Source organism: Populus nigra, chromosome 14 (genome assembly GCF_951802175.1).
Source record: "Populus nigra chromosome 14, ddPopNigr1.1, whole genome shotgun sequence".
Classification (NCBI taxonomy): Eukaryota; Viridiplantae; Streptophyta; class Magnoliopsida; order Malpighiales; family Salicaceae; genus Populus; species Populus nigra.
Genome location: NC_084865.1, coordinates 5,355,115 through 5,364,783, shown reverse-complemented (window position 1 = coordinate 5,364,783; position 9,669 = coordinate 5,355,115). Strand labels below are relative to the sequence as shown.

The following is a 9,669-nucleotide window of genomic DNA, read 5'->3' as shown; positions in this document are numbered from 1 at the left end:
TTATAAACGAATCAAGGGAAAAAATTAAAAATCAAAAGAATAAAAACCAAATTGAAAAAAATAATATATGACAAATTGGAATTGAAAGACAAAATTAAAAACAAATAAAACTTTTATAAAAGGGTTAAGAACAAAAATTAAAAATCAAAAGAATAAGGACTAAAATTTGAATACCCAAAACAAAGAAGGTTAACTAGTAATTTGTAGGGAAATGGGGGGGGAGAGAAGAAAAGTGCACTTATGACAAACCGTCATGCTGCCATTGACAAACACTACACTATGAGGAAGAGGAAGCAATGACACTTCCATAAACATGGTGGAGGGGCAATTTTGAATACCATGAGGCGCCACACGTGTCACCTAAAAGATGCAGGCACCTCGTATGTGGTGCGTAAACAATATATGTCAATAACTTTTTAAATTTAAATATTAATTAATCAAGAAAAAATAATCAAATTGTCCTTCGTAATTCTAGAATTAACAAAAACAAAATCATATGTTAAAGGAAAAAAAAAGCCCAAGGAAGCATGGCTTATTTTTGTCTAGATTGCAATGGTAAATATGTCATTTTAGTAAATTTATTTTTTTAAAAAAAAAGTAAAAACACCATTAACCAATCTTTTAATAGCCAATGAGTTAGATATCTTGTTTTTTTCTTTGAAGGAAAGAAAAAGTAATCTCACCTTTAGTAAATAGTTTTTTGGTGTTTGGATGTGAGTTATTTTTACTCCAAGTGTTAGAATTATTATTTTTTGGGTTAATAATCATAGGATTACTACTTTGGTAAATAAGTTGGATCCAAATATTATCATTTAAAGAAAACATAGAGACAAGGAGAAATAGAAAAAAGAGTGGATCTGCAGGGTCTCAAATGAATTGATTTATTCAAAAAAAACACCTTGTTCTTTTGGAAGATCTAACGAATCCAAAAAAAGACAAGAAAATAGGATTTTGTGTACTTAAAATTCAACCGGTAAGAGATTTGGGAGGCGTAAAAATATATTTATAATTTAAGGGGGAAAAAAGACAGTAATCAACTTTGAGGCCTGTTTATGTAGTTGGGCTATATACCAATTTGAATTTGTGGGGTTTGAGCCCTTTTGATTTTAATCCCCATTTACGTCGGATTTGTAAACGCCAGAATGTTTAAAATGCAGCAGCACGAGAGAGAGGGGCAGGTTACTCTTGGAAGAGGCGAGAACGCGTTCAAAGGGACCAAGAAGCCATTGACGTGCTCCCCCCTGCCCACAAATACAGAAATATAGATTCACTTTTCAACCCCAAATCGATCATCCCAAACTCAGTCACTCACTCTCTCTAAAGGAAAAACCTGGAAAGAATAGTCTAAGGTAATCTTTGAAAACTATTTTAGTTCATCTAATCTGGATTCGATTCCTTGACATCATCATCAAACAGCTTTCTGTGTCTGAAATCTTAGAAAACCGGTTGTCTTTAGGGTTCTTGATGAAGTTCGAAAAATATTGAGCTTTGAAATAAGAAATCTGTTCCTTTTGTTTTGTTCTTCTTTTTTTTTGGCTGTGCTTGGTTTATTTGTGTCACAGTATGTCTGGAGAAGAGGAAGAGAATGCGGCCGAGCTCAAAATCGGAGATGGTCATAATCTATCTTTGTGTTTTGATATCAATTTTTTTATTTGCAATTTAACAATTTGTAATGATGGTTTTCTTTTTCTTTTTAGATTTTTTGAAGGCCAAGTGCTTAATGAATTGTGAGGTTGCTTTAATTCTTGAGCATAAGTATGAGCAGCTTCAACAGATGTCTGATGATCCTATGAATCAAGTATCCCAGTAAGTTATATTGCTACTTTCTTGGTATATTACCGCGCTATGCAACGCTTTCAAGTTTTCCTTGTGATAATGGATTATATTTGCTTGAGTAGCTTTTAACTTGTATTGAGGTGAGCATAAATTTGCAAACTGACTTCCTAACTTGAATGGCGTGAGTTGATTTCAGAGGGAGATGATGCAAGAATCATGGAAAGTTTCTTCTTTCTTTTGTTTGATTAAGCTGAATGAGCAAATATCTTTCCAATCTCTTCCTTTTTTGTTGAGGTTATCTAATTCATCTTAATGACAGCGAGAAGCTTATGTTTATGTAGCTGCTAATCCCAGATTTCCTCTTTCCTCAATTATGATGAGCCGGTTGTTTATTTTGATATACAGGCTTAGTCTAAATTGTGAATGTAGGAACTAGGAGGTCAATGATGCAATGTTTTGTGGTAACCTCATTGTAAAAATTAAATACTACCAGTGCAGTTTGCCCCTGCTGGGAAAAAGAAACATAAATAAATAAATCCAAGATCTGCCCCCAGTGGTTTCCCAAGCAAGGATGAAAACTGTCAAGATTTTGCGTGCTCTAAAACTACCTTTTCTATTAGTAAATGTGTTTATGTATTGTTTGTTTACAAGTTTACGTGATGTCTGTATTTGCATTGCAGAGTATTTGAGAAATCACTGCAGTATGTGAAGCGCTTTAGCCGCTACAAAAATCCCGATGCTGTGAGACAAGTTCGAGAGTATCCTTGAACTTTAAAGAAATGATGATATTAGCATGTTGTATAAGACTTAAAATAACATCCAATACTTATGTTTTTTATAAAGTTGAGGGTTTCCTTTTGCTTGTCCTGTTGTGTTTGGTTACCATGGATTTAAGTTTCTATGATTGAACTTGATTTTATTGAGTGGCTGGTCAAAGGAGCATGGCAATTGATTTTCATTAATAAAAGATGGGGTGGATTTGTTAGTTCGAGGATGGTGCCTGTAATTGGTTTATAGTTTGTTCAAATTTCCAGTATCTTGCAGCAGTGTGTGATAAAATACTTGACCAATTTTCAGAATTCTTAGCCGATACCAGTTGGCTGAATTTGAGGTAAACTGCACAATTACATGTGATTTGAAATTTTCAAGTTTCCTCTTGGTAAAAGAATCATTAGATATTATACTTTTTGGTGCAGCTTTGTGTTCTTGGCAACCTTTGTCCTGAAACAGTGGAGGAAGCTATTGCCATGGTACCTTCTATCAAGGTTAGTTGTCCTTCTATTTAAGAGTACTTCAATATAGATCAACATGCAGTTATAATGATATTAATAGTGGAGACAAACAAAATAAATTGATGCACGTTACCAATCCGGGCTCCCTCCGCCCTCCTCCCATTTACATAATGAACAAAAATCAAACCAAAAACTCATGTTATGTTTAATCATCTTGTCTGGTTTTTATTGGTTTTCAGCCTTTTCTTACAGTATCACAAGGCACTACTCGAGAAATGAATTGACAAGTGTTGTGTTCATTATAATATGTGATTCTCATCATTCAAACCATGTTTGTCCTCCAAATGCCTTTGTAATGTGCACAGAAAGGCCAGGCTCCAAATGATGACACGATTGAGAAAATGTTGAATGAACTGTAATTGATTAAGAAAATTGATTTTGATGTTAATTAACCAAATGTCTGTGTTATGTAGACCAAAGGCCGAGCTCATGATGATGAAGCAATCGAAAAAATGCTGAATGACCTGTCCTTGATCAAGAAATTTGAATAGTGGCCAGTGTATCCTCATCCATTTCAAATTTGGATGCCTGTCATCTGAATGTTCAAGATTTTTAATTATTATTAGAAAGAGGATAATTTAAGCTATTGATGGCTATCAATATTGTTCAAAATATTATCTGCATCAAATCCTTATGGCTGTGTGGTGTTGCTCAGGATGTGATACTGCTCTAACATGACAGTACTTGTATTAGATATCAACTTCATGATGCTCAAATATTATAGTTTTGTTTTGATTCTGCCCGTTTATTAATGGTTATATGATGAAAGAACTGAACAGTGAACATATAATTCACAAACTGTTGCGTATTTTAAGTTAGCTATTTGGTTTTGATGGAAGAAATCGACATTTTTCCTCCAAAAAAACAGGAGGGTGTTTAGAGCTTGGAGTTTTCTGGTCTCCTTCAATTTCCTAAAACTAAGACTGGAGAAGTTTGGTGAGAGGTTATTCTCTCCGAATTTTGACTCCAGCTAAAAGGAAATGGATTGGAGGCAGACATGATGCTCTCTCGGATCTGCTTGGAAGTGTATTTATGGTTACCTTTCACTTGGAAATATATTAAAAATATTTTTTTTTATTTTTTTTAAATTATTTTTAATATCAGCACATTAATCTGAAAATATTAAAAAATATTAATTAGAAACAAAAAAAAACATCAAAAACATTTTTAATACGCAAAAACAAAAAAAGATTGTAATAACCATGGTAGTTTAAAATATTTTTCTTTTAAAAATATATTAAAATAATTTTTAAAAAAAAAATTATTATTAATATCGGCTTATTAAATCAGAATAATCTAAGAACATAAATTTTTTATTTAATTTTAAAAAAAATCAAAATTTAAAAGAACACCCGTCCAGTTTTCAATATCTGCATCCAAGCTCTTTCCAGCCTTTCTTTACAAGCACTCCCCTCTTTCTACACATCAACCATTTAATTCTACAGAAACCGAGAACAAAATACACCAGACAAGGATAAATCACTAATGCTAATCAATCGCACCCAGAAGACGAAGAAAAAAGAGTGTATCTTGGATTTCTACTCTTTCATTCCAGCAGTTTTGTAACACATCATGAGAAATAACCAGGGAGAATTGACTCGTGCAGGGCTTTCTCAAATTGTACCAAAACAGCTTCCTCTGCCACAATCCAACCACTGGTTGTGGATTTTTCTCGATCAAATGAATTGGAACAGCTCTGAAAAAATAAATATAGAACGTAAGGATTTAAAACTCAATCAGCCAAAGACTGCACGGGAATCTCAATGGTATACGAGCAAGTGTTCTATATGACATGTAATTAATGCGTCAATAAGCATGGGTTAATAGCCCTACATATTTACAAGTGCGTTATGATGTGTCAATAGACAAGCGCGTTTTTACTTATTTCTTTCTAGTTTACGATTTTTTGAGTTCTACTAGTTTCCAGGTCTGATCTACGCCTCAAACAATTTTTTTTGCAAGTAAAAAAAAAAATCAAGATACATGGAAATATTTGATATTATTATAAAACTGGTAATTAAATCAATGTTTAAAATTAAACCGTGCATAGCTTATAAACTTAGAAAGTTTTAAGATAAACTCGGACGACTATTAAAATACATAGTTTAGCTTTAAAAAAAAATGACTTCTTTTTTCGTGAGACAATAATATATTGATCGACTCAGACTTCACAACTTAACATGTCAAATCCATAATCTGAGTTATGATATCCATTGGCTTCACACGTTAAAAAAATATGACATTTTTTTTTTTGGTGAGACACTCGTAGAATGTAGCATAATCCCGACACAAATTAAATATTTAAAAGTTTGTTTGAGACTATAATAACTTTATAAAAAGTAAATTGAAATAATTTATAAAGATATTCAAAATAAAACAAATATTGAATTAGAAAGAAAGATGGAAAAAAAAAAAACTTTAACTATTCATGGTGAATGAGGTGAGTTGACACCCAATTCTTTTAGATGCATTAAGTAATAATTACTTACTATTTAGAATTTTATTATTGGTGTAAAGAATAATTTTATTAGGACTTCTATTTCCACCAACCCTAGTTTAGGTTACAAGTGTTTCTCGGTGATGTTATATGCTTTAAGGGTTGGTGTTTAATGTCGAATTAGGGTTGAGATTTTTCAATTGTTTGGTTCTATATTCTTTAAACCCTCCTCTATAGGATTTACTTTCATAATCCATCCCTCTTCTGTAAGAGTAGGCCTTACATGCGTCTCCTACCTCTCGACTAGCATGCTTACTAAGGCATTGCTAATGAACACAATATAGTATATTTGTTTATTCGTACTTGTCCTAAGACATGCACATTGACACAGGACAAACTTGATACCCGCATGGCTTCTCGCTCATATTGGCACATATTTTTTTTTACACGCCACATATAGCACACTTACTTGTACAAAGGATGATTGATCATGATTGTTTCGAACTAAATGCTATCTTTACAAACAAGTCTTCCCCTCCTCAATTCTAGCGTACCCTGTTGAACCATATCCTCCAGGATATAGTTCGTCTAATGGCTTATACTTTGGACCATTACAAAGATAATGAAAGCTTCGTTTATTGATACTTTAAAAAAAAAACTATTTTTTTTAGCTTCAAATTAAAAAATTTAGTGTTTTTGGATCGTTTTGATATACTAATGTCAAATATAAATTTTAAAAAATAAAAAATATATATATTATTTTGATGATTTTCAAACGAAAAGCATTTTAAAAAGTTTCTACCACTCTAAAACAAGACAAACAGAACCGAAGTCAATCTATCTGAGAAAAAAACTACAACCCAAAGTAAAGGAAAGTAAAAAACTCACCTTGGAGCAAGTAAAGATGACAAGGGTCATCCAGTTCCAATTCTCTAGTACATTTTTTTGACAATCATCAGCCCCATCTAGTAGAAAAGATATTAGTTGGGGCATAAGTTGCATCTCAAAGTGCCTGAAACCACCACACAACTTGCAGTTGCCAGGGTCTCCCAGCTCTGCTGTGGCGAGAAGTGGCTTTCCACCATACAAGTGCCTGAGTAAACAACCGAAGAATAATTACAAGGAGATAGGGGAAGATAAGAACTGAGATGTAAAATGTGCTATGGGATCAAGAAATGGTAATTGATAACCCGCAAGGAAAAGATTTATAGGAAAGAAAACAAATTTCTAATATCCATGAAAAACTGTAGAAGGCTTATTTGCTGCCTGTATTTCCAGCTCATTGTGGAAGACTCCAAATCATCAAGTAGGGGCCAAAAATAAGCATGACAAGCTAGAAATTTCTAATATTTTGACCAGATCATGGTAAAAAGGGGATGTCTCCGTCAGCATAACAGGTATAAAGGTGCGCCAAAAGACCCAAATTAATGAAAAATTCATGGAATCTCCATCGGATCAACTCCACCACAGTATTAAGAAATCTTTTAAAGATACAAACAATTGATGCCTCACATGAGAAGGAGCCTGATTCCAGGAGTGATGCTAAAAATGGCGATGGCTATCCCTAATATAGGGTAGTGATGCAATAGGAGAAAAGAGAACCTAATATCTGTTCGACATTTTTTTCGATAAAGTAAGAAACCCCTTGTGTATATCTAAAGTGTCTAAACTTCATGTCACAACCTGTTAAAGGCAACATTGTTCGGACGTCTTCCCTGAGTTTTGCTTGTTCAAGAAGCCCAAAGCTCCTTAAGTGATAACAAGCTATAACTTGAGACTAAACAATTGACAATCGTGACAGTGGTACTCAAATATAACTAATGTGGCAAGTTATCACTGTCTGCTAATCAAAATATAACTTCCAAGAATCAAGACCTGAAGCATTGATCCGGGTTTGCATCCAACTGTTTCTTGAACTTGAGGTATGTCCTGTCAGCACTTAAAGCTTTATCATATTCATACACTTCCTGTTCCCCTGCATCTCCCATTTCATCATCATTGTAATTGCAAATTTGTTCCTCCTTAACGGAAAGTTCAGAGTAAGTTGAACATATGGAAGAAACAATGTCCTTTGAGGATGGCTCTTGGGTATACATATAAAAGCAAGGAACCACTGCAATTACCAAACAGAAATGAACCAAGGAGAAACTTAATAATCAAAGTGTCATTACTTAAGGGGGGAAGATAAAAGCAAAAGTTAGACAAGAAGTCGCCAAATATTGAAAAGAAGCAAATGCTTAACAGACTCTTGGCATGAGAAAGAAAGAAAAGATGTAAGTACCCTTATCAACCATGGCAATCACTCTCTTGTCAGACCCATTCCAAACAAAGTTACCTTGGTTAGAATGAATGAGGCTGATGCAAAGTTATGAATCTATAATTAACATATCATAATCACGCAACACGCCTACGGAATTTTTATGACATGTCAAGACTAATCCCGTAAAAAACACTTTACCAGGCGTTTCCATGTCTATTCCTGTCCTTGCCACCAAAGTGGAATTCTTTACAACAGACTCGGATCGTCGGTTCCCATCTTTTTTCTTGGAGTGAGAAGCCAATGTTCCAGCCTCAGAAAGCGCTTTACTCAAAGCTTCAAGATCAATGTCTTCATCACTATCATCATCCAGCCAGTTACTTTTTGAAACTGACACTGGTGGAGTTGAAGGGACCACTTCTTCTGTACTCACAGATGACTCTCTCTCACTGTCCACTTTCTGAACACGAAGAGCTCGCCAGCTGCAAACAACAGGATTAAACAAAAAATATTAATAACTACCACATCAAATCAGACAACATTGTAGATAGGGAAAAAAAATCAAATGATTAACAGAATACTGAAACTGAAAATACCTAAGAGGGGTGTTCCCACAATTTGGTATTATACAACCAAACACTAAGATAGTTCGATCTTCAATGTTTAAAGTTCCACTAGAAATTGGAGCGTAAACCTAGAGAGAAAGTACAAAACTTTTTTAACAAAAATAATTCTCCAGAAAAGACCCATCAATTCACTTTCAAAAATATATACAAAGACAAACCTGGGCAACAAGACAGAGCTTACTTCCACAAGCACCACAAATAAGCAAATTGGGTGCTAAGTTCTCGGCAGGAAAAGGCCAATCCTGTTTAGTAAGAGAAAGAATGCTTACAATTCATTCAATAAAAATAAAAACAGTAAATAGCAAAATAAGATGAAGTGAAGGGGATATTTTGAAGAAAAAGAAAAAAGACTTACAGGGAGTCCACCGATTTTGGAAGTGTATAAATCAGATGGTTCACGATTATCATCAGCCCATGGTCCAGGCATGCCTAGCAGTACTCCACCACCACCACCCATCACTCTCTTTTACTTTTCTTTAACTCTTCCTCCGTTACTGAAGAAACGACCTAAATATGGCTGCAGAAAACCATGAAACTAGCGAAGTTTACTTCGAGGCTTCTGTCCTTTCTTAAAACGGCGGTTGCTGCTGGTTTCCGTATCAGAACAACATAACACTGCTGCTATCAACGCACCATTTTATTTTTATACACTGTTTTTTTTTCTTTATTTATTTATTTTTGCTCTTTATTCAGTTCCTATTAAATTTAAATTAAAAGATTTGATTTTCTTTATGAGTTGTATACTAATTATTAATTAACAAAAACAAAAATAATTAAAATAGCGAGTTCATTATTCATCTCTCACAAATCATAATTTATTAGAATAGTATTTTAATTTTTTTAATTTCATTTTTATTATTAAATTTATTATTGATTGAATTTTATAATTTATTTTGATTTATTTTTTATAAGTATATCTCAATTTTATAACCTGAGTCATAGATTTAGTTAGTTAACTCGGGTTGACTTGAGTCTCTTTTTTAGTTTTTTTATTTTTAATTATTTTTTTTTAATTTCATCCTTTAATATTGGAATAGTTAGGAATTGAATTTTATATTTTAATTTTATTTTTAAAAAAAACAAAAATATATCGTCTTGAAATTTTTTTTTTATCAAACTATGTTTTTATCAGCGTCTAAATTGACTTTAAACCCGCTAAGTTGACATGTTCAGATTAGTCTTTATACAGTTTAATTTTTTTTATTATAAAAAATATTAACAATGCTTCAATAATTTTTTAAATTTAAAAATTAAAATTAATCAGCACGACTCAATTATCTA

General features: G+C 33.1%; 2 protein-coding genes across 2 annotated transcripts; one reads left to right on the top strand and one right to left on the bottom strand.

Annotated features, from left to right (window-relative positions):
* Positions 1–1,121: 1,121 nt before the first annotated feature.
* Positions 1,122–3,806, top strand: LOC133672624 (DNA-directed RNA polymerase II subunit 4). The gene is made up of 7 exons (XM_062093091.1): positions 1,122–1,349; positions 1,563–1,612; positions 1,698–1,806; positions 2,457–2,534; positions 2,854–2,887; positions 2,973–3,041; positions 3,482–3,806. Exons 2-7 carry the CDS (start codon positions 1,564–1,566, stop codon positions 3,557–3,559), a joined length of 417 nt encoding a protein of 138 aa, XP_061949075.1. The 5' UTR covers positions 1,122–1,349; position 1,563; the 3' UTR covers positions 3,560–3,806.
* A 554-nt stretch (positions 3,807–4,360) lies between these two features.
* On the bottom strand, positions 4,361–9,013 carry LOC133672654 (uncharacterized). The gene is made up of 7 exons (XM_062093129.1): positions 8,744–9,013; positions 8,547–8,630; positions 8,359–8,456; positions 7,964–8,244; positions 7,381–7,618; positions 6,394–6,598; positions 4,361–4,764 (listed from the first exon to the last, which is right to left on the bottom strand). The coding sequence occupies exons 1-7, from the start codon at positions 8,843–8,845 to the stop codon at positions 4,639–4,641; spliced, it is 1,134 nt and encodes a 377-aa protein (XP_061949113.1). The 5' UTR covers positions 8,846–9,013; the 3' UTR covers positions 4,361–4,638.
* Between the last annotated feature and the right edge of the window lie 656 nt (positions 9,014–9,669).

Excerpts from the sequence above, each read along its gene's own strand:
- LOC133672624 (XM_062093091.1), top strand. The coding sequence starts at position 1,564 with ATGTCTGGAGAAGAGGAAGAGAATGCGGCCGAGCTCAAAATCGGAGAT. Across the intron at positions 2,535-2,853 it reads GCTGTGAGACAAGTTCGAGA|AATTCTTAGCCGATACCAGT; the intron begins GTATCCTTGAAC and ends ACCAATTTTCAG. Across the intron at positions 2,888-2,972 it reads ACCAGTTGGCTGAATTTGAG|CTTTGTGTTCTTGGCAACCT; the intron begins GTAAACTGCACA and ends TTTTTGGTGCAG.
- LOC133672654 (XM_062093129.1), bottom strand. The coding sequence starts at position 8,845 with ATGGGTGGTGGTGGTGGAGTACTGCTAGGCATGCCTGGACCATGGGCT. Across the intron at positions 8,631-8,743 it reads CCAAAATCGGTGGACTCCCT|GATTGGCCTTTTCCTGCCGA; the intron begins GTAAGTCTTTTT and ends CTTACTAAACAG. Across the intron at positions 7,619-7,963 it reads AATAGACATGGAAACGCCTG|TGGTTCCTTGCTTTTATATG; the intron begins GTAAAGTGTTTT and ends TGGTAATTGCAG.